This window comes from Melanotaenia boesemani, chromosome 16, assembly GCF_017639745.1.
Source record: "Melanotaenia boesemani isolate fMelBoe1 chromosome 16, fMelBoe1.pri, whole genome shotgun sequence".
Lineage (NCBI taxonomy): Eukaryota > Metazoa > Chordata > Actinopteri > Atheriniformes > Melanotaeniidae > Melanotaenia > Melanotaenia boesemani.
The window spans coordinates 21,869,834-21,892,185 of NC_055697.1; the positions used below are offsets into that span (position 1 = coordinate 21,869,834).

A 22,352-nucleotide genomic window follows, 5' to 3' on the forward strand; every position below is an offset into this window, starting at 1 on the left:
AACCTACACAATCTCTTTCTGAAAACAATGGCCAGACACTTAAAAACATACAATCACTAATTAAAATTAAACTTAAGACTGTTAAAGAACAATGTAGTGTTTTTGTTCTGTTGCTCCTTTCTAGTTCGGGTTCAATGAATGGCAGCTGGTGTCCCTTTATTTTCTTTCCCACTTGGACAATCAGGATAAACAAACACCAACTTTATTTTATCAAACACTTAATTTGTATGCATCATTCAGGGCTTATGTAAATGCCAGTTATCTTGGTTTAAGCACAACAGTTTGAATATGCTATAGTGTAAACATTGAATTGAGTGATGGAAAAAAAAGTGTAGCAAACAAACAAGAAATGTGATATGTGATAAAGTATTGCATAGACTTGGCAAACAACTCAACTCAATACCCATTTTCCCCATAAGATACAGTATGTGAAGTGTTTCTGTCTTCCAATAACAAAGTGACCAGATCATCCATTTTTTGGGGAGGTGTGACCTTTTATTCTTTATATCTAGTAAGTCCATTCACACCTGCCACTTTTTCACTTTTTTCTGAGCTGTTGGAAACAAGAGATTGCTGCCATGAGCTTGTAAACCAAGACGTTTCTTTGTAAAGTCATATATTAGACAAAGTCCATCAACATTTTAGTTAAAAAAAAGATGGCAAATGTAGTCTGGGTCTGCTTGAGATACCTTCTGTGGTGCTTTATAAAACTAATTTGAAGGTATAACAATTTCATTACTTAAAATGTTTTAGAGGATTCTTTCATTTTCTCACCAACGTCAAGGTCCACGTGCTCTGGCAATGGCATGAATGGAATGAGGGCTGGCCTCTTAAAACAGGAACTTTCCCTTTAAGGTTCAAACAGAGGGGACGAAAGCTAGTCCCTGCAGTCACTCCTGAAAGATGACCTCACCACAGAGCTTTAGTTTATTCAGAGTGCAAAGAACAATGCTCTAGCATTTCTCAAAACCATCTAATAACCTTAAGAACATGCTATCTGTCACAGTGATGCTGGTACAGATCATGGGCTCGACATAAACCAAAACAATCTCTGCACTAAGAGACTAAAAGACGGGGGGAAAATATGAGGTGTTTGCCGGGAGGGCTTAACCTTTTGGGACTCCATATATCATCTGCAATCTGCAGCATTGTTCTTTGGTCCTCGGTGGTTAAAAAAAAAAAAAGTAGAGATGGGAAGGGACTTAATGAGGCGATGGCCATTCTTGTCATTCTGTTTCACTCAGGCCACATGGTCGCCGCCATTCCTGGCCTCGTTCATGGATCCACTTGTTTGATACTGAAAGAGAGGGAAATTATTAGACTTAGACTAAACATTTACTCCTCTTAATATATAATCTAAATATCTTGTAAATTCACCATTCTCCACAGATTGTTTCACTAAGTACTAGCTCCCAACCTAGGGCTCCTTTAAGGGGGGTCCTTACACCAAAGAGGTTGTGTAAATCAGACACACACATATACAAAATCATAACATACTTAAAGGATTTTTAGTAGTCTGCCTCTGCATGGAGATGAAGCACATGTCACACTGTGATTACACACAGATGCAAATTGGTTGTAATGTGCTTATATTTGATGGAATTTAAGGAAATTATATTTTTCTTGAAAGAGCACATGTACAGCTCTGTACAACATACACAGCTGACATATTCATGTAGAGCAAAACACTACATGCACGAATTGGAGTAGAAAGTTGGAGGATTTTAAAAAGGCATCTCCACCTATTTACCTATTTAGAGTGTAGATAAAACAGTCTGGTGGTGTAATTATACTGATTGTTCTCCCATTTTCAATGTGTATCTAACAGCTTTTGCAGAAATTAGGTAATTTTACTCATATGTTGTAAGTTTTGTACTTCCAAATGAGTGTCAAATAATTACAAATATATAAAAGAGTCCATGGTGAGTTTTAGATTAACCCAGACTGGACAAACACACACTTTCACTTTGTCCCATTCAGCTATATGCACCCATTGGAGACTTAAGCCTTACAAAAAAAAACAAAAAACAAATGCTGGTAGCACTTCATCATGAACGTCACACCTCCCTAAATAGACATGTGCAAGCTCAAGGTGGCTGTTTGGTTGTTTTTATAGAAGTGAGTGTGACTGATTATTCTGGAAACTTGAGACAAAGAAGTTTTATAGATGATTCTTTCACTGAACACACATATAGCTTGCATGTTTGGCAGCAGGTAGAGGGTTTCATCTTTTTTGTAAATATGAGAGGAGGGGGTTTCCAGGAAAAAGGTTGGGGGGTCCACTTTTACAGGGAACCAGTGACAGAGAAACTCACCCCATTTATTGCCTACCAACACAGGACAAGCTGCATGTCTGGTGCTGTAGTCTCCCTCCCCACTGGCAAAAAGATTGTACCAGAAAACAGCAGTACCCTGAAACAATAATCAGCAAGTAAAATTTAAATACACAAGCGTGTGTTTGCTGAGCTATTATTTAAGTGAGAAAAGAAAAAAACTGTTTAGAATGTTGGAAATGAACAAATAGGTCATTAATTATTCTACATAAACCTGATTTGCATAGAAAGAAAGTCTTACTAAGAGACTTTTGGAATATGTGTATAGTAATGTGTGTTTTCTTTTATGTGAGTTAATTCAAAATAATTATATGTAGATTTGTTAAACAGCAGGTGTTTAGCTGGTCACATAATGCATCTAATTCAACTACTGAAGATAAACCAGTAAATGTGCACATTGTTGGTACAGGTTTACCTTTTTAGGCCAAACTGCTGCACCTACATCAGGAAACACCGTGGCTCCTCCAGCAGCTACATCACTCATCTACAGCACCAACAGGAGAAGCAAAATTCAGTGTCTCCCCAGGACATATATGGCTGCAGTTGAGTAAGTATAAAGAAGGTAGAAAACACGCTGACTTAAGCTTTCTTTTGATCTTTTGGATATTTAAACTAGCTAAAATTTTGCTCAAGTAATTACTGCAACAGCCCAGTAGGTCCAACTTTAATTAAAGAAGTGTTGAGCAAGTCTTTTTTTCCCAAAACTTTCCCACTTCCAACATTTTCCTTTGACGTTAAATTATTTTTGATGAAAAAGTAAAATTAAAAAAAAAAAAAAACGTTTTGAGGGATTTAATTATCAAGTTGCAACCAGAAACACAAAAGATGAGTGTAAAATTTTCACCTCAATTACTGAGCAAGTATGAGGATTTTTATAAGATTCAGGTGATCAAAACCTGAAGAAAAAAAAAGAGAACTAGATACTGTATGTAAAAAAAACAAGCTTTATGCCTTTTTTTTAAAAATCTGGTAAAAACAAAACAAGTAAACACAAAAAAAATAAATTTACATTTTCTTACAAACACATACCTGTTGAGCTCTGTACAGTTTCAAGGACACGTGGTTAAACGTGGTCAACACTGACATCTATAGATAACTCAGGAATTTCAAACATCCACTTCTGAATATTTCCAAACATAAATAAATCAACCATGGGACAAACAAAAAGCTGAATTAATGAAGATAAAATTTCCATACAAAGACGTGTTATTTTCAAATTTATCATTACATTTAATGACAAACTTTGCTTTCATGGTTATAAAAAAGTATTGAAAGGCTTAATTCTCCTTAAATACATTTTATTAGTCATATGTCACCTCAAGGCTAATTTTTTAAATGTATAAAAAAATGTTTGTGTGAAAATATGAACAGACATTATTTAGATAGAGGATGAAAACACAGGATAAAGTGTTAACCTAATGAAAATCACCATAGAGCTTCCACATCAAATTACTAACATATCCAATATTACTGTACAAGAAGTTTCTGAAACCCTAGGTTTGACTATGTAAATGAGGTGTTATTGTATCGTATATGCACCGATTAGCATAAATCTAAATAAAAATAAAAATGTCAGGTAAGTTAAAAAAGGTGTGGCTGTTGTGACATCAAAAACAGAAAAAACAAGTAACTTATCTACATCTAATGCAAACACTTCAATAATAACTACAATCTAAAACAAAGACTGTCTTCATAAATTAACAAAGAAAAAAGTAGGATCTATTGACCCAAGAGCGTTTTTATTTCTCTGCTTATTGGTTGATTTAAGGTTGATAACTTTGGGTTTTATAAGAAAAAGTAAGAGTTTACTTACATAAAAGAGCCAAGTTGCAACACGATTCCCCGTGCCCAGTTCTTTAAAGGCATCTGGCTCATCTTTCTGTGCAGAGATAATAAACAAGTTTAATGTCCTTTTGTATTAAAGCCACAATAAATTCACAGAAATTAACTTTACTCAGCTGTGATGACCGTACCCTTCCAAAGTCAAAGTGAGGTTCATATTGTCCTCCAACACCATAATTTGCAACCTACAAAGACAAATTAAAGTATTTGTAAGTATTACAAATACAGAAATCGAGCTCAGTAAACAAACACACACAAACAGAGGCATAGGAGACCGAGGGATTCAGCTTTCCTTGGAAAAACATGAAATAACTCTTTACCTGCAACTCTTCTGCAGTGTCAATTTCCAGCCCTGTGAGATCCTCAATTCTCTGGTTGATCTTGTCAATTAATGGATTATCATAGCCAGTTAGCCAAGCACTGGAATACAGAAAGAAAAGCAGAGAAATTGAGAGAGAGAAAAAAAGAAGCTAATTCTCTGAAATAATTCTGCAGGACACATATTTGTCCACTAGATGGCAGTAATGATTTCTTCTGAAAATGCAACAGGCACATGCCATGCTGGAGCTATGCTAAGAAAAGCTTCCATTAAAGTTATTTTCAGTCAGATGAGAGAGAAAGGAAGATGAGATATATATATATATATATATATATATATAAAAATAGAAAAGCTCGAAAAGGCCTGCGATTTGAGATTCAGAATCCCCAGTCAGCTCAGGGTACAGGGCTGTGGACATTTCCAGGAGTTTGGATGAGGACGGCGGCAAAACATTTTCATGGAACTTTTCTGGCCTCACCAGTCTGTTTGCTAATCTTACATCCAAGTCTGATATCATTTAAATTTGGTCTAAAACACCAACAAAACAAAAAAATTCTAATATAAGACAGCGAGAGACAGAGATGAGTCATCTTTTGACTTAGAGCTTCTGTTGGTGTTAGTCTAATGTTGCTGGAACGCCGAGTCAAATATGAGCCAGCAGATTTTTTTTCACCTAGTTCAAAGAGCGGTGAAACTGAGAGTTCTTCTGTCTGTCTGTTACTGCTGCTGCTTACGTTAAATTAAAAGATGTGCTGGGTAGCACGTACACAGACAACAACTTTGGAGGGACACCACGCCCTTACTCCCACATCCACACATATACACATTAATTACAGAGGGCAGAAAAATCCAAGAGATGTGGGGATCTGTGTGGGTTGCAGAGCTTGCTATTTTTAGGATATGATTCAAATTCAAGGCATCTATAAAACTTAGTTATTTTGTTATAAAGGGGGAAAATAGATCTACAGTTGGATTTCATCTAAAGCCCTCCAACACACAGTAGCACAGCAGCTGTAACCAGATATTACTCTTTCAACTGGTGAATAGAGATCATCTCAGGAAAAAAACAATGGCTGGGGGACAGTTACTTGTTTAATTGAAGTTCCATGAAAATGGCTAATTTGCCTGGTAAAATAAAAAATACAAAACCAACAAGAGTTTTGTTCATTATCACTTCAACTATCTTTTGCATCAGCAATAAAGAGATTTAAAAAAAACAATTTATATCGTTAGTTTTTAAGGTGCTGAACATTTTCATTCTTCTGCATCTCGTTTTCTGGTTGCAAAGCCAAACAGGTGTTCCAGCCACTTCACGCAGATAAAAATGAAGCTGGGTGAAGACACTGATACCTTCCCAGTGACCTGTGACCCCTTACCTCTTGGAGACTCTGTACTGGGCTGTGGTAAGTTTCCCAGTTTGGGGGTCATGCACCGTGGCTCGCCTTAACTACGGTAGTTCCAGAGGCACAAAGACACAAACGAAAAGGACAGAGGATAAAAAAGAAGGAAAAGGGAGAATGAAAGGCGACACATATGAGAAGGATGGGAGGAAGGAGAGTTGAGAAGAGAAAGAGAAAAGTAGATGCGGTCACTAATTGTCAAAGTTATTCCTGAGAAGGACCAGAGTGTCCCATGAGGCAATCCCAAAATCATCAGTTTTTTACTGAGTGCCTCAAACACAACGTCTGGCTCACAAAAGCTGCTATGTTAATACTAACTAGCAGAAAAAAATAACACATTTTTCCCCTCCTTCATCTCCTTGTGTTACCTTTCTGTAACAGACTCCTGAGCAGAAACATATCCATAACAGATTCCCAGAACACTATACTTTAATCCAAACCATTTTTTTTTTCATTTTTGAAACCACAACAAGTTCATATAATAGCTTTAAAATCACTGCAATGCATTAATAGTCTACAGATGTCACTATAAGCTTTATAAAGCCTTGATCATCCTCAGCTGGATTCTTTGCTTCAGTTCAGGAGCCTTTAAGCTTTGGAGGAGCAAAGAGATGGAGACAGAAGAAGTACAGAGAAGAGATGGGATGAGTTATTAAGGGGAAAATGAGGGGAAAAAAAAAACAACCAGATCCCACTTACTCCCTCTCAGCTTTTTATCTGTATACTCTATCGTGGCAGTTTCTGGCTCTGTCTTACCTTTTGCTGATCCTGTAAGAAGCTGTCTCCAGCACTCCAGTGATGGGGTTGGAGATGGTTGCCCTGCGTAGCTGAGAAGCCAGGGACATGATTTACCCACACACAGATGCATACACATATACACATGTGCATGCCTGCGCGCTCGCCTAACTAGCAGCTGGCCTCACAGGTGTGACCTCCCACCCCTCAGCATGATAAACCAACAATCAAGCTTCCACCCGACAAACGTTTCCGATACTCAGAATTACTTACTCGCGGTTTTGCCAGCTGCTTGATTTTCTCAATTTCTGCATCTGAGACGATGTCAAGGTAGCGAACGATGTAAGGACGGTCCCACTCATCTTGCTGTTTGACAGGTGCCAGGACATATTGGGGGTTGCGATTGTTGTCATAGTAACGACAAAACAGACGGCTCTCTCTGCGGGGTGTCTGATTGAGAGACGAAGATAGAGTACAAGGAGTTGAAACTCAGTTCAAGTTTGGAGGGTAGAGCCTGTTTTTTGTGTTTGTGTTATCTTCCTCACCATCCTGATACCTTCCCCCCGACAAAGCATCTCATACTTCTTTCTCTCTGGGATCAAAGACAAGGTCTTTTTGGATTTCTGCTTCTTCTCCTTTGTAGCAGTTTCTTTTGTTCCTTGCTCCTTCTGCTTTTGACTTTCTTCCACTGCTGCCTTTTTCTGCTTCTCCAGCTGGAACTCAAAGTATTTCAGGTTGCCCTTGGCACGCTGGTGCTCTGGGTCTAAAAATGAGAGATCAATATAAAAAAATGACCTAAATAAGAGCAGTGATTACAAATCACTGACAATTACAGCAATGTCTCCTCAAACCAGCACACCATATGAAATCAAAATATATCATGCTACCAACCTAATTATACAGAACTGCCTTGAATGAGATGTAAGAAAGCATCTCTTCACAATGCAAAACAGGGTTAGCTGAACTTTTTTTTTCTCAAAATTTTACCTTAATTCAGAGTGTGGGGGGACTCACCCAGTTCAAGCAGCCTCTTGGTGTACTCTAGTGCATGCTCTATCTCTCCCTGCTGGTAGACAGAATAACTAAGGTAATCCAGCACGGTGACTTTATCCAACGTAGACTCCTCTCCCTCATCAAGCTGTCTGAGGGCCTGGGCCATCCACAGCTCTGTGTGGTAGTAATCAACCTCAGAGTAGGCAATTTTCCCCAACTCATAACAGTCCTCCACTGTCATACGGCTTTTGTGTATCACTCCTGACATACAGCAGATCCAAGAGGGAAGCAACAGAATATATATTAGAATAATCAAGATCTGCTACTAGCACGTAGGATGGACAGAAAACACAGGCATTTTGTAAACTTTGTGCCATGTACACTGTTAGTGATGTGCACTGATTTAAGGTCTTTACCAGGTAGGTCTCCTGTGGAGATGGTGTTGGCATCCAGTCTATATGTGTCCTGTAACCGGAGAAGAGCTTTAGCAGCCCCGGTTTGGTCCTCCTCTGTGGGAAAGTACTGTCTTTGGATGGTCAGGTTGGAAATAAATCCTGTGGGAGTTGGACGGGACTGTTATGAGTACATAATAAGTCAAATGTACAGTAAATACTGCTTCAAACTGTTTTGGTTTCAACAGTTGAAAATGTAGTTATATCTAGACAAAATGAATTACAATAATCTACTGCAATAACTACAACTGAAAATACTAAATAAATGTGTGGGTTTTAGCTTTTGCTTTGCACTAAAGCAAAAACAGTGTGACTAACAACACCAATCAATATCAGGAAATCTAAATACATTTTATTAACAATCTGAAATTAAAACTGTTATCTTAAGTAAAAAAAATATATTCTAACTGCGACTAAAAGCATTTAAGTGATTTCCTTAAACTTTTCGTACAATATAGCAGCTAAGAACTCAGGTAAGGGACGTTTTGGTTTCTTCGTTCATACCATCAGTGGTGTCTCTAAGTACAAGACTCTCCAGGTCCCCCCATTCTGTGTTCAGCCTTTTCATCAGTTTGAAGGCATTTACAGGGTGGCCCAAGAAACCTTCAGGGTCCTGTGTGGCTGTGGCTGTCAAGGAATCTAACTTATCAGCCCACCTGTCAAAAGGAGTTGCACTGATTACAAGCTATGAATTATAGATTCACATTGTCTAGTGTGGACAGTACAGACACCCTCAAACAGTCAACTTTTACAGCACAACTTATGTTTGTTTTTTAACAACAGTGTAAAGAAATGCAAAAACATCTGTTCTGACATCCTAAGCCATGACTGATTCTGCCCTGTGACTTATCTTTAATCTGTTTTACATGAACATAAACATAATTTGAACCAAACAGGTTTGAACCAAAGATGTCAAACTTTGACCCATAAGACTATGTTCCAGTTATCTTCAGTCCAGCGCAGATAGGCCCTTGACCCACTATCAACTCCTTTTTATTGTCTTGCCTCAGCAGAAAGGCTACAAACCATCTTACTCCTAGCTCACCTCTGCAAGGTGGTGCCAGGGTGGGGTTGGGTACTAGACCAAAATCAAACAGGCTAAACATAGGAAACACTTATCCTCTTCTCACGGGTAAAAATCATCCTGTGCTTCCCACTGTTGGAAAGGTCAGAGTAAACCAGTGAAATGATGATGAGCGAGTACTTTATAAACTGCACCTACTCAAATTTTGAGTTTAAGACCATTTCTTTTTGGGTTTATCCTTCTTTTCTTATTTCAAAGAAAAGCTCATTTTTATTTCTTTAAATTCATGTTGAAATCTGGTGTTAAAAGTCAAATTTTTTAAGGACTTCTGACAGTCTTGAAAACAACATTTGAATTATAGAAAAATTGAGCAGTACAACCTGCACACCCAGACCATTTTAAAGCTCTTCAATCACTCTCTGATTTAAGCAATAAACCATGTACTGATTCAAAGCTTGTGTCAGTAACTAGTTAAGCTTTCCTTTGCATTGTTATATGTCCATATGACAGAAAAGTTGTGCTGCAAAAAATGAACTATTTAGGTGCTTTTGTGCTCGATGTGTGTAATCTTGTAATCACAGACTCACCGTTTGACCTGCTCTAGTTTGTTCTCCTCTGCTCTGATGTAGTCCTTCAGAGATGTGACAAGGTCTTTTTCCGTGTATAAAAGATCTGTCATCTGGCCTGAAGGAGTACAAATCAGACACACTTACACAGTAATAACACAATACTAGATTACACAAAGCATCACTAATCTTACTACAACATTTCAGGATTCTGTTTAATTTTCTTTTAAAAGAAAAACAACGTGTGTGGTTTTACCTATGGAGGTGAAGAAGTCATTGTGGGCGGAGAGTGACTGCAGGCAGCTCAGCAGCAATAAACACCAACATGGTAGCTCCATCCTGAAGAAAGAGTAACAGAATTTGATCAATTGACTTGATTGATCAAAGAATAACAAATTCAACTTAAAGCTATCATACTTTTTCTTATATTTTTTGTTATCAGATGTCTGTCTTACTCCTTCCTTTCTTACTTGCATATCATTACCTTCCCTTTACCCTCACAATAAATTCAATACCAAGCTGTTGTCGTCTAAACCCAATAATCCATAAACCTTTTACTCTCTAGCAGAAAACAGCTGCAAATAGAACTGAGTGTAGTAAGAGCTGTAAATTGTATAAAACAATTAGGGTATCATTTCTGGAAAATAAATTTAATTTACTGTAAAATACTTTTCAGTCTTTTTTCCATGGTTCACTTTTTATTTTACCTTTGCTGTGATCCTACATTGCACAATATATTATAAAATGAATACTTCTACGTTTTCTAATAATTTAAAGTGTGTTCATTGTTATTATTACTTTGAATCGTGTTTTAGGGTCTGTTTATTTTCATTCTGTGTGATGATCAAGAGTGAAAAAGGAATTTCCGTTTATTTCCGAAATAAATACATTTCTCTGATTTTGATCCCAACTCTGCTCAGTCAGTCAGTCATTCCAGGAGCTATCTCAACACTTGTAAGATAAATGTAAGATAAATACCATTTATGCTAGTAAATACTAAGTAATAAGACAAAATGTACATTTCCAACATGAGTGAATGGACTATTCAGAAAACAAAGACAGAAAATCAAATAAACAAGAAGAAACACGAACTGCTTCAGCAAAAATAAAATAAAATAAAATAAAAAAAGCTATTGAAGCCTGTGACTGAAAAGATGAAGTATTTGTTTAATCTCTTTATATGTCCTGTCTCTCTCCGTCCACATAAAGCATAAAAAGTCAGTGGCTTTTCTGTCACTACATCCGGTTAAGCCCCAGATTTGGTTTGGGCATAATTCCCAGAGGGCTCCTGACCTGAGAGGAATGCCACTGTCATTTTCTGCATATTCACAGTCAAATGATAAGAAACAGAGAAAAAGAAAGGCAAAAGTCAAAAGTAAAACAACAAAGCAACGTGTATGAGTGTACTCAGATATCCACATCATCTTGTAATGTGAACTTGTTGGTCAAAACTAAACACCATCAGGGTATAATTTCCATTTTTGTGCCACAGATTTGTGACTGCTGCATCAAAAATACTTCACCTGTTCTTCAGCTAATGACTTATTTGTCTAAATAAAACTATCAATAACATTCTTTTTAAACTTCTGGATGATATAATGTGTTTAAAAAAAAAATCTTCAAATGCAAAGACGTAGAAAACATAAAAAAATATTCCAAAAGAATTAAATATACACACTTCAGGGCCAGTGGCAAAGTAAAGGTCATGCAAGAGAAGCTGTACCTGCACGGTTCTGTGAAGTTTTTATATTTAAGCAGACGACAGGCTAAGACAGGTTCTGACTTAGCCACAAGTACAAGCCTGGAGTGAAAATAAAAAGTATGACTTGTGGGATTTCTATTTAGGTCACCAGCGTGCAGCAGAGAGGAATAAACATCTGCCCCCGTACCTCATACTCAAATACTAAGGGAATTTTTAAAAAATGTGAAAAAAAATGTAATGAAATGGCATTAAATACCAATTAATCTCAGGGGGAAAACTGCAAATTAATTATACCATTATACTTAATGCATGGAACTATTTTTTATGTATGTATTTATTTGTTGTATAATCTTTGGTGTCACTCAGAGAAAAACTAAGAGAATATAATAGCTGTAATCACTGCAATGACTGAGTAACAGCTGCTATGTCTCCTCCTGGAATAATGTTGCATCAGAGTAAGGAGAAGATTAAAGCTGCTCATTTTCATTTTGATCCATCAGTGAAGGGTAGTGAGATTGTTTTTATCCATAAAAGCTTGTGGATGACGTGAAGACGTCATAGACGTCATCCACGTGAAGACTGCGTAACCCCAATTTAATTTTAACCTTAAAAATAAAATATTGAACCATAGTGCTCTTATCATTAGGCATCCATTTTCAGAAATACTTATCATGCACATGAATCTTTGGCATGAAGTTAACCCATCAAAACGATAACTGCAGGGAAGGATTAAAATATAAATGTAAATATCTTCATTATTTAACTTGTTTCAGGAACAAAGGGCACTAAAAGGGCACTATTTTCTTTTTAAATCTCATAATTAAAGCCTCTTTTAACTCAATTTTTGTCCACTGGCCAGACAATATAAGAATCTTAAAATAATAAGTTTGTTTACAATTTTTGGACATTTATCTGACAGAGCTATTAATGATTCAATCTTATAAGTAATTTTATGACAAAAGCTCAAACCCCATTTTGCTACATACAATAACTGCGTCAGTTTATTAACTGATAGTTAAAGTATTATCTCTAGAGCATTATTTCAAGTATTGAATCAACAATATCCAAACAGATAATTTAAAGTTTTTGCTTTAAATTATAAATCTATAGATTTTCTTCTAGACTTTATTACATTCTACATCGGCACTGTGGACATTTCCAAACCCCCTTGATGGTTAATAAACCGCGAACAAATCAACGATATACGTTTTTAACAGGGTTTTTTTTTACTGCTTCCACTTTAGTTTTAAACTAAATATATAGCTTAGAATAATGTTTATTTTCGACATATTTTTCAAATGTGTCCGTTAAGTTGTACAGAGTGCAGCTGTGGAGTCAGACTGGACTCAACACACAGGATGTGGATGGAAGAGGAATGCCACGTCTTCGCCCCTCCCCGCCGGGGAAAGTGTGAGGACGGCACACTGTCCAATGGAGTCCAGTTTAACCTGCTCCAACCCGTAAAAAAAACTGGAACCTCACTACAGTCAGAGTTTAAGGAGGTTTTTCCTCTGCAAGAGGGCTGCTGTTTGTTTTATTTGTTTATTTTTTTCCTATGCAACTCTAGAGACGTTGTTGCATTAATTAGCTTAAAAAAATAGTAGCAGCGTTTCTAATAAATATTATATGACTATTGCTGTGATGTAGTGGAGCATGTTCTGCAGTGAACTCTGCAAATGAATGTACATAATTTATATACTGAATGAGTAGTTGCTAATAAATTAGCAAAAGACGCTAACAGAAGCAAGCAGCATTGCTCTGGAATGCCATAACATGAAAGCCAGCGTCCCCACCTGAACCAAACTGTGCTCTCTTAACTATTTTGGACTTTTTGGCTTATAAATACATTTGGCACATTACAGATCTGCCTCCAGCAACCTTTGAAAATAGCTAAAGTTACATCCTTACGTTGTTTTCAGCTAAAGGTTAGAACCGAAGACAAAAATGCTGCTAGCAGCCAAGAAGGCAACATAAGCGGACATTATAACAGCGCTGAGGTTTGTATGGGCTTGCTTGTCTTAGCTTATCTGACTCGGGGGGACTATTTACCTCGTCCAGAGCATCCCGTAGCAACAGCAGAAATGCGTCCGCGGCCGTTGAGTCCTCTGAAGTTTCCTTACAAACGGACTGGGTGATGAAGTTAACGGTGTGTAGATGCCGCTGGTTCCTCCTATTCGTGATGTTTCGGTACGCTGTTGGTCATCTGGTGGCTTAGGGTTGGATTTCTAAAACGTCTGTGCCTGAATGCTACGTGCAGACTCGTGCGTACAGTTTCCTGCTAGTTTCGGGGGGCTGTCGTTTGTAAATTGCGTTTGCTAGGGGAGGTGTCTGTAGTTGTCTTGACCTGCAGTGATACGACCAGGGACGATTATTTGGGGTTTTGTCGAAGTGGGACAATCCCTCCTGCTTGCCACGTGTTGAAAAAAAAATGCTGCAAACTTAAGATGTGCCAAGTTTCATCTCACTGTGAAGCCAGCTGGACTGCCCAGACATTTTTTAAACCGTTTGAAAACAAACTTTCCCCAAGATTATGTACTGTGCCCTCAATAGATGCGTTCAAACTAACGTTGTGGATAATTTTATAATTTTTCACCATTTTCATCTATCTATTCTTTCTCGCACATTCCAGAAAAATCCCTCCTCCTCCCAGGGTGGAGGTGGATCTGTGTCAGACAGAAGAAACTGATAACTCTTAACATTTCTATGCCCTCACATAAATACTGCAGACTCAAATGCATTGTGAGAACTATTGGCTTTTTGCATTTTTCCCCCTGGTTTAAGCTTTTACATGAACATGAACTGCATGACTATGTAATCAAGAAAAAATCTTTTCAAGAGAAAATGACATGGAAGCACTCGAGCTGCCTGCCTCTGCTTTAGCCAGCACAATAAATGAAGCAATGACAGGTGCTTAATGTGGAAGATGAGTCCATAGCTGCAGCTTCTGCCCATGGATGCTGCCTCAAGTTCCACAGAGCGGTGGATAGAAAAACCAGGGCAGATGATCACTATGTGATGTGTAAATTCTTGATTATACATTTATGCATTGGAGAGTTGGGAAGCAGAGCCCTGCAAGAGAGTTGCTTCCAGGATCTCTGAGGGGTATGATTGTGAAGGCTTGTCACCCAGATTAAAGTCAAATCATATGTGGTGATCAGAGGAAAGTGTAAAGGGTTTGAAAGTTTTAGAACAGGTTTCAGTACCAGTCTGAAAAATGTACAGATGCACTGAATGAATCATAGTATCAGAACAAAGAAAGAAAGAAGGCTGTACAATTGTACAAAACAGACAACAAAGTTGCCCTGTTGTTAACTATGTGAGGCTGTGAAGCAAAGCCATCATGATAATACTGATTATAGGAAGTAAAAGCAGGATATAATCCTATTTAAGGCCTGGAGTGGGAAATAGCAGCTCATCTGACTCACACGGGCCCTAGAGATGACAGAAAAACAAGAAAAGCACAATCTGTATTTGTGCACATATAAGTAAAAACAAAAGCCGTATTATGCTGTGAACAGGTATGGCAGAGGAATGGGCACAGTTTACTGCTTTCCTCTATTTTAGAGACGTTGCTTAGTGGGTTTAATGTTATAGCATGCTTTCTTGAACTGTTTTTCACCCTGGTGTGTATGAGGCAAATGTAAGGAGCAATGAGAAGTTGGATGTGGTAAAAACATAACTCCAATTAAATACTCAAATACATATGTTGCAGACATTTGTCTTCTTCTTAAAAGACAAGAAAGACTCTGTCACATCTTATCGTCCCTTAAGTCTGTTCAAAACATGATCCCCAAAGTGCTCAAAAACAGATTCAGTTTTACTCACCCAGTCTTCTCTTTTCACTATTCTGTTTTCCAACTATAAGCCTCCAGTTAATCATGTTAAATCGGATTTCATCCTTCATAATTCCTTTAGGATCATAATCTCATTCTGAATTATACAGCGAACCAATACAAAGATGCATTTAGCAAGCATGTAATCTCTATTAGACATTGGCTGCAGAATTTTGGATGAACTGAAAGATTTTCAGGAAAACTTTTTAAATATTGGCTAAAATGGCCTTCAGAGGTCCAGCCTGGATGTGATAATAACAAGGACCAGATTGTGAGCTAGAAAAAGATGTTGATGACATGATGTAGATAAAAAAAATAGGCTCTTTACTGGAATCCAATTAAATGAAGTCAACTAGAGCAGCTAAATGCTTTAATAATTATTTTTTAAGAGCTTAAAACAATCATGACAGTTTCCCTTAGACTTAAAGTAGAAAATGATCAAGGTCATCATGTCTCTATGACAACCCTGTAACTTTGGTAAATGATTACTTTTCCCAGGTTTTTAATGATTACTAGAGCTGGGTTCCATCAGTACAACAATGAAACTGTTAATCAAGTTTCCTAGTGGAACTGAACTGACCCCACTCCAGTAACCTGTTGACCACTAGCTCTTCTATGTCTCATGAACACATTTACACTACAAACTAGTGTAAATAAATATGGTTTAAACCAATCTAAAGCAATATGTGCTTAATCCATAAATGTTTATATGTTTGTAAGAGGATGTGGTCTGCTGAGAGAAATGAGATCTAACAGTACCAGCACAGAGAAAATATCATTGTCAGAGACCAAAAAGATGTCAGATGAGGTAAAAAATAACATTATTGACGCATTTTCAGTACTGTAATGTGCTCTTAATCCAGGTTGAAACTCTTCATTTAAACCAACATTCTGTAAATAGGCATTTTGTTTTAAGACAGCATTTTCAAAGGTTTTGAGACAAAAGAAATCGATTGTTTTGGGTAAAATATCAGAATCAAGTGTGGGCTTTTTAAGCATTAATGGCTAACTTATACACCTGTGGCTTTAAAATGAGGGAAGTTGATGGGAATAAATTAAACTGATTGGCTTAAAGTGTTAATAAGGGGTAAAAGTTCATTTAGGATGAGGTCAAACAGACTTGTTAAAAAGTTGGAAGTAATGGTAATTGAAATTAACTTAGGGAGGTAAGTAAGTGTTTTAAGCAAAATAGGCAATAACTATTTAAATTATTCACAAAGTTTAAAAAAAAATCCTATCTTGGAGGAACTATTTGATATAGTTGGGTACCTTCAACTCTAATATCCTAAATATTTTATGTTTTGAATGTAAAATGCTCATCCACAAAGTACTTTGTAGATAGATTAATAGTAGTAAATTATTCAATTAAACTTTGTCATTTCAGAGTAAATATATATTGTGGACCAATCGCATCCAAAGTACATTTTCTCATGTTCTTTGCTTGACTCCTGTTTTTCTTGCCAACTTGTGTCCCAGCATTTAAAGGTTAAAGTTTATGTTACTACCCACATTAAAACGGAGCGTGACTGCCCTCTGCTGTGCTCCTGGGTGATTTTAATGCTAACATTTTCTGAGATGAGTGATGAATGACAACGCATATATCACTGATATTTGTATAAACACATCTTAGTTAACATTAATCATACATACAGTATGTACTTGTAAATTATGCACACACCATCGATTACCACCTTCCATCTGGTGTCAGCTGACTTGATGGGTCTAACATGTTTCTGTATCACTCAGGCTGGTTGCTATAGCACTCTGGATCAATAAAAGGACTTCATGCTGCTGCTGTGTTTGTCTGAATCAGGGTGCATACACTTCTCCATCCTTTGTCTAATGTCTCTGTTTACCCAAGCAGACCCTCACTCATGCAGCCATGTAGCAGCAAAAGGAATCCAGACAGAGTGAAGGGGGGGAGGGGAGCTGGGAATAAAAAGCTGGGAATGGGTCGGTCAGGAATGTGTCAAACAGGTGTGAAGGCTGGAGAGAGCATAACCTGGACTGTCCTCCCACTTTAGCTAAATTGATACTGAAAAAGCTAAAATTCTCTCCTTACAACATATTATTGTAGGTGGAATTCCTGTCATGAAGTTAAAAAAAAGCTGAATCCTTGACACATCACTAGTATGTGTAAGCAAACAAGTGTCTATACAGGATTCCTCAAATGTTATCTGCTTGGCTGAGAAACCAGCATTTGAAATTTGTCCCACGAGATTGCTTCTTTTATTACATGATGACAGCAGAGTGAGAACAAAGTCCATCTGGAACTGACGTAAAAACAAATGAGGTGAATGCCCCCAGCTCACAGAGCAGGTTAACACAGATGGACAGCGAGCAGGATGGTACAGTTTTATACGGTTTTCAATTGTTAATAACGTTATAACCTTATTATTACTAGCACTAATGTCTGAAGATGAAATATGACTATGAGGAATTACAAATGGTGAGTAAGAAATGTTTTCACACTTTTTTTCCTGATTTATCCAAAAACATGAGCATTTTTAGTGTAGTTTGCTATGCGTTAGCTATGTTTTCATTTTAAGGGCATAAGCTGTTTTTGCAATGTTTTTATAATGCATAGTATATATTAATTGAGTCTATTAGTCAGTGTAACTGTTAATTATGTACAATTCTTTCAGAAAACATTTAGAAAATGTTACCACTATTTCCATTATGATTCATTATGAATTAGTTGGAACTTAAAATAATGTTATTTGTTATTTGGAGAAGATCTTCTTTCTAGTCCACAGTGTGAATTTCTCCTCCTACCACTGCAGATAACGCCTCCACCAGGAGAAGCAACCTCTGCACAGAATGACATGTCTTTTAGGTAAAAGGTAATTCTCTCTTTTACAGGTATATCATATTGCATAGTATAAGTTAAATGAAAGTCAGCTGTATTCATGAAAAAACAAACAGAAAAATGTATGCATGGTATTCAAACACATTATTACCTTTTATTGTATGATCCATGTCGGTTATTTTCTGTATTGCAGTTCAGGCAGATGGAGGACAGGATGGTGTGCATCAGTGGTGAAGAGGCTCTCTTCCAGTCATGTGCTGAAGCCCCTGTTTCCAACCTTCTGCCTGGTAATTGTGATTGTACATGGCCTGGCTGACAAACTCAGAAACTTTGTGGTGGGCATCTTTATCCCACAGTACCACTACCCGTATGCTGTGGCTTTCTGCTTTACACAGGTAGGTGCCTTCAGCTTAGTTTGTTCCAGTCAATTTCTGCTTTATGCTGATTTAATGATTAAAGACATTGTGCATTCAGGAAACTAGATCTTATGAACAGGAGCAAGCATGTAAAAAGCGTGTACAAAGTCCTGATAGCAGGCTATTTGCTTTTCCTGCAGCAAAATTTATGGTATGTCAGTAAACATAAGCAAAGTTATACAGCCACTGGTACCTTATGTTGTTATTGAAGCACCATACTGGTAATAACTAATGATAATACTGAGAACAGTGTACCTAGCACAGTAATTTCCTTTGATGGATCGTTGTTTACTGATGTAGTAAATTTTATACAGTGTAGTATCAGCTGTTGGCTTTTTTTAAACACTGTTAGTGTGTGCTGGTTTGAAGGACAGAGCAGAGACTGTCAGTTGGTGGTGAGGTGAGACAGAAGGTGTTTAGTGTTGATAAACGTTTAACCAAATGCCTGCTCTAAACACTGACATGAGAATGTGACCCCATGCAAAGGCCGATCACGAGTGAGTTTTCTGGAGGGGAGTTGAGCCAGAGAGTTTCTACATGCACCTTATGTGTTTGTGATGAAAATAGTCCTGAGAATTTCTGATTTTATATGCTGTCATTTTACGGAAAGAAAATGTGTGATGATGGCATCGCCTAGAAAATATTGAAGATGTGAAGATATAATGGCTATGGTTCACAGTTTAACACTGCACTAATTCGTGTGACACGTTGTTCTCAGTAATTTCAGTGAATGACAGGGCGTGGGTGTGTTCCGCTTCTTATCCACACACCTAGGATCCAAGTCCTCAATAAATGCCTTTATTGATTGTAATGGAACTTTTGCATCATAGTTCAGAAGAAAAAAAAAAAAGATAAAGACAAGGTCATGAAGTATGTTAGTGGAAGTGAAGCTGAGAAAGACAGTTTGTAACTTGCACCATCATATTTGAATGTGTGAAAAAGTAAAATACAATTTATTTGTCAAAATTATGGAACAAATATGCCTATTACTTTTATCTAATTGCTGTTAAGTCACAGATAAAGGGAGTTATGAGTCTTCTGAGTGTGCAAGCAAACCCATGTGGAAAAGTACTGCTACACCCATGGATAACCAGCAATTGATTAGTAATAAATTAGATCAGTGTGTCAAACTGAGCATCTCCACTAGGAATTAAATTAGGTATGTAAAAGGCCAGAAAAGAGCGTTGTACTTACACAATTGATCTATAGCCTACTTTTAGATTTAACTTGTGAATTTGATTTATAATTTCAAACATGCAGATTTTATTTGTATTTGAACTTCTTTCACACATTCAAATATGGTGATGTTACTAATCTTATGCCACTATTCTAGCGCCATACATGCGCAATATATTTTTAAAATAGCAATAACAACTAATGTAATTGTTTTTCAAAAGCTGTGGTGGGCTTTGATGATCTAAACACCTGGTCCATTGTCTTATCTTTTGCAGGTTCTGATCTCCCTCTTATTCTTGAACCTTCTCTATGTCCTGGGTTTGGTGCCTCTCAGACGTTACTCCAGGGTCCTGGGTGAGAGGCTGTTGCTGCCTGCGATCTGTAGCAGTGTTCAGTCTGTGCTGGCCATGTGGGCCAAAGCCAGCAGCTTGTATGCCAGCCTCTTCCTCTTCACTGTGCCGCTGTTGCCCCTGGTAACCATAGGTTTGAGTTTCTCCCTGAAGCTAGCATCCCCACCATCACATCACTCTTCTGTTCTCATTTCCATCTTGAGTGGGACATTTATTATACTTACAGGTAAATATCTATATGCCTTGTGCAGGTGAAATTGTGGGTTCTTTACTTTTTGAGTAGTTTAATCTTTAATGGGTTTCCCCCTCTCTCTCGCCCCCAGCATCCAAGGGTTTCCCAGCTATTGAGCCTCTGGAGTACATGTATGCTCCTCTGGCTTTAATCCTTCACAGTATTTCCCTAACTTTCCTGGCTAAAGTGTTTGAAGATGAGCGACACCGCCCTTGTGATGCCCAGGCCTCCGTTTTTGACATCTATTACACCCAGCTGGTCAACCAGAGCTGGGTGCTGGGCGTGTTGTGGCTGCTGCACCCTGACAGTCCCTGGCAGGTGTTGAGGCATAGCAGCTGGCAAAACCTGCTCTTCCATGGATACTTGCTCGCTATTCTCCTATTAGGGATGGTACTAAACTTCATGGTCAGCATGTCTGCTCTATGTGTCTCACCAGTGGCTGCTGCGCTGCTTTACTCAGCAAGACCGATGATGCAGCCATTTTTTCACCTCCTTTAGTTTTACTGAACTGTAAAAACCTTTGAAATGTAACACACTGTAAGCCGAGGGTATGTAAATGCACAAAACTTTCTGATGAGAAATGGAAAGTGTAGGTTCTCGCCATGTTTGTTTAGTTTCTGCTATTTTGGATTTTATGAAAAAGTTAAATACAATCCACCACTAAGAGCAGCAAAACCCATCCTCAGACCAAATCTTAGAAATAGTTCTATAGATTTCCAAAAGCCTTTGTCTCTATCAGCCAGCTGTAATCCACAGCTAAGCTAAGCAGATAGTGAGGTCTTATCTCAAATGTCTGATTAATCAAAACTTAACTTGAGATGTGGACTCTTGGCCTCATTTTGAAGAGACACAAATTATCCTGCAGCTAATCAGCAGGGAGAGATGCACCCAGCATAAATGCATTTTTCCAGTTCATTATTAATGTGTCTGATAGGAGAGGTCAGAAGTCTGAGACATGACTCATCGTTTCTGACTTTAAGACCTTATTGAAAGATTTAAAACACTTTCATGAGTCTCAAATCTTTTCCACTGTTCTTTTAAACCAGGAAATAGATAGTAAGATTCCTCATTTCTAACATGTTAAACACAATCTGCTGAACCATAACACTTGTCCCTATCTTTTTACTCCAAAGCCATCAGCGATGACTTATAGGTTGCTCCCATTACATCACACCCTTATCATGACTACTAACACGCCTCTTGCCTCTGTCAGATGTTGCTTACGCTGTGTAAAAATCATGAGGACTAATTATAAAATAATTACCAAGAAGTACCATGAAGAACCACAAGCTCCCCTTTCCACTCAAAAACATGGTGTACGCTTTCTTAACAATCAAAGTCAGACTGGTTCCCTTACTGGAAACAAGTGCTTTGAGTCAGGAGGTAATATTGTGTATACTCATTTTTTTTCATTCATAAAAGTCTAATTGTGGCAATGTTTTAAAAGTGAGTTAATTTATAAGAAATGGGCTTTTTTGACTCCTTTATATGTAACATAATCAACAGTATTTAAGGGATAAAAGTCCCACTTTTCTTCTCCAGTAAGCGAAGTTTAACCAGATCTCCTTTCATGATTTCCTTAAATGATTCTGATAGTTTTCAGATGAGAAGAAATAATGAGGGACAGGCTGTTTGCACTGGGTACACATAGTTAAACTTATTTGATTACATTTTACTTAACAGTGTTAAAATAATTAACTCATTTCTCTGAGTGAATTTTCAACCAATGGTTGGTTAATATTTTCCCTGAATGAATCTGCTCAGTTTTCAGATGAGAAGGGGCTCACTGTGAGAAAAGTTAAATAGTTGCTCTCATGACTGTTGTTTTCTTTGCATGTTTTAAATTATTCATGTATAAACTGTCCAAAAATGTAAGAATAAGCTATTATTAGGATTTATGAAAATAAGTATATTGGCTTATAAAATGAGTTATTTCACCATTATGTATACTTTGAAAATTAATGTGAAAAAAGCAGCTGCAATAAAGAGAACGTGAGAAATTAGTGAAATAAAAGTTTAGAAAATATATTTATTCTGTTATGCTGGCAGTCATTAATACATTTATTACAGCTTTACACAAAAGGGGCATGTATTAATAAAAAGACCAAAATAGTTTATTGCAGTTCATTTTTAGTTCACTGTCACTTTAAACATGGGCTTAACAGAGGAA

At 37.4% G+C, this 22,352-nt stretch overlaps 2 protein-coding genes across 7 annotated transcripts; one reads left to right on the forward strand and one right to left on the reverse strand.

The window, feature by feature from the left end:
• Positions 1-124: 124 nt before the first annotated feature.
• p4ha1b (prolyl 4-hydroxylase, alpha polypeptide I b) lies at positions 125-13,856 on the reverse strand. Of its 3 annotated transcripts, XM_042010795.1 has the most exons (16): positions 13,416-13,856; positions 9,921-10,003; positions 9,686-9,782; positions 8,579-8,730; positions 8,039-8,176; positions 7,644-7,883; positions 7,175-7,392; positions 6,903-7,079; positions 6,651-6,721; positions 5,871-5,936; positions 4,496-4,595; positions 4,307-4,360; positions 4,147-4,212; positions 2,749-2,817; positions 2,316-2,412; positions 125-1,297 (listed from the first exon to the last, which is right to left on the reverse strand). In XM_042010795.1, exons 1-16 carry the CDS (start codon positions 13,427-13,429, stop codon positions 1,227-1,229), a joined length of 1,713 nt encoding a protein of 570 aa, XP_041866729.1. In that variant the 5' UTR covers positions 13,430-13,856; the 3' UTR covers positions 125-1,226. The 3 variants fall into 3 exon arrangements, with proteins under 3 accessions (XP_041866729.1, XP_041866728.1, XP_041866727.1); XM_042010794.1 differs by lacking the exon at positions 6,651-6,721 and having other exon boundaries at positions 5,871-5,941; positions 13,416-13,843; XM_042010793.1 differs by lacking the exon at positions 5,871-5,936 and having other exon boundaries at positions 13,416-13,832.
• A 3,660-nt stretch (positions 13,857-17,516) lies between these two features.
• si:ch211-248a14.8 lies at positions 17,517-22,286 on the forward strand. Of its 4 annotated transcripts, none has more exons than XM_042010329.1 (5): positions 17,517-17,648; positions 17,949-18,035; positions 18,202-18,403; positions 19,876-20,176; positions 20,274-22,286. In XM_042010329.1, the coding sequence occupies exons 1-5, from the start codon at positions 17,626-17,628 to the stop codon at positions 20,678-20,680; spliced, it is 1,020 nt and encodes a 339-aa protein (XP_041866263.1). In that variant the 5' UTR covers positions 17,517-17,625; the 3' UTR covers positions 20,681-22,286. The 4 variants fall into 4 exon arrangements, with proteins under 4 accessions (XP_041866263.1, XP_041866264.1, XP_041866266.1 ...); XM_042010330.1 differs by having other exon boundaries at positions 17,983-18,035; XM_042010332.1 differs by having other exon boundaries at positions 17,520-17,648; positions 17,936-18,042.
• The last annotated feature ends 66 nt before the right edge of the window (positions 22,287-22,352 follow it).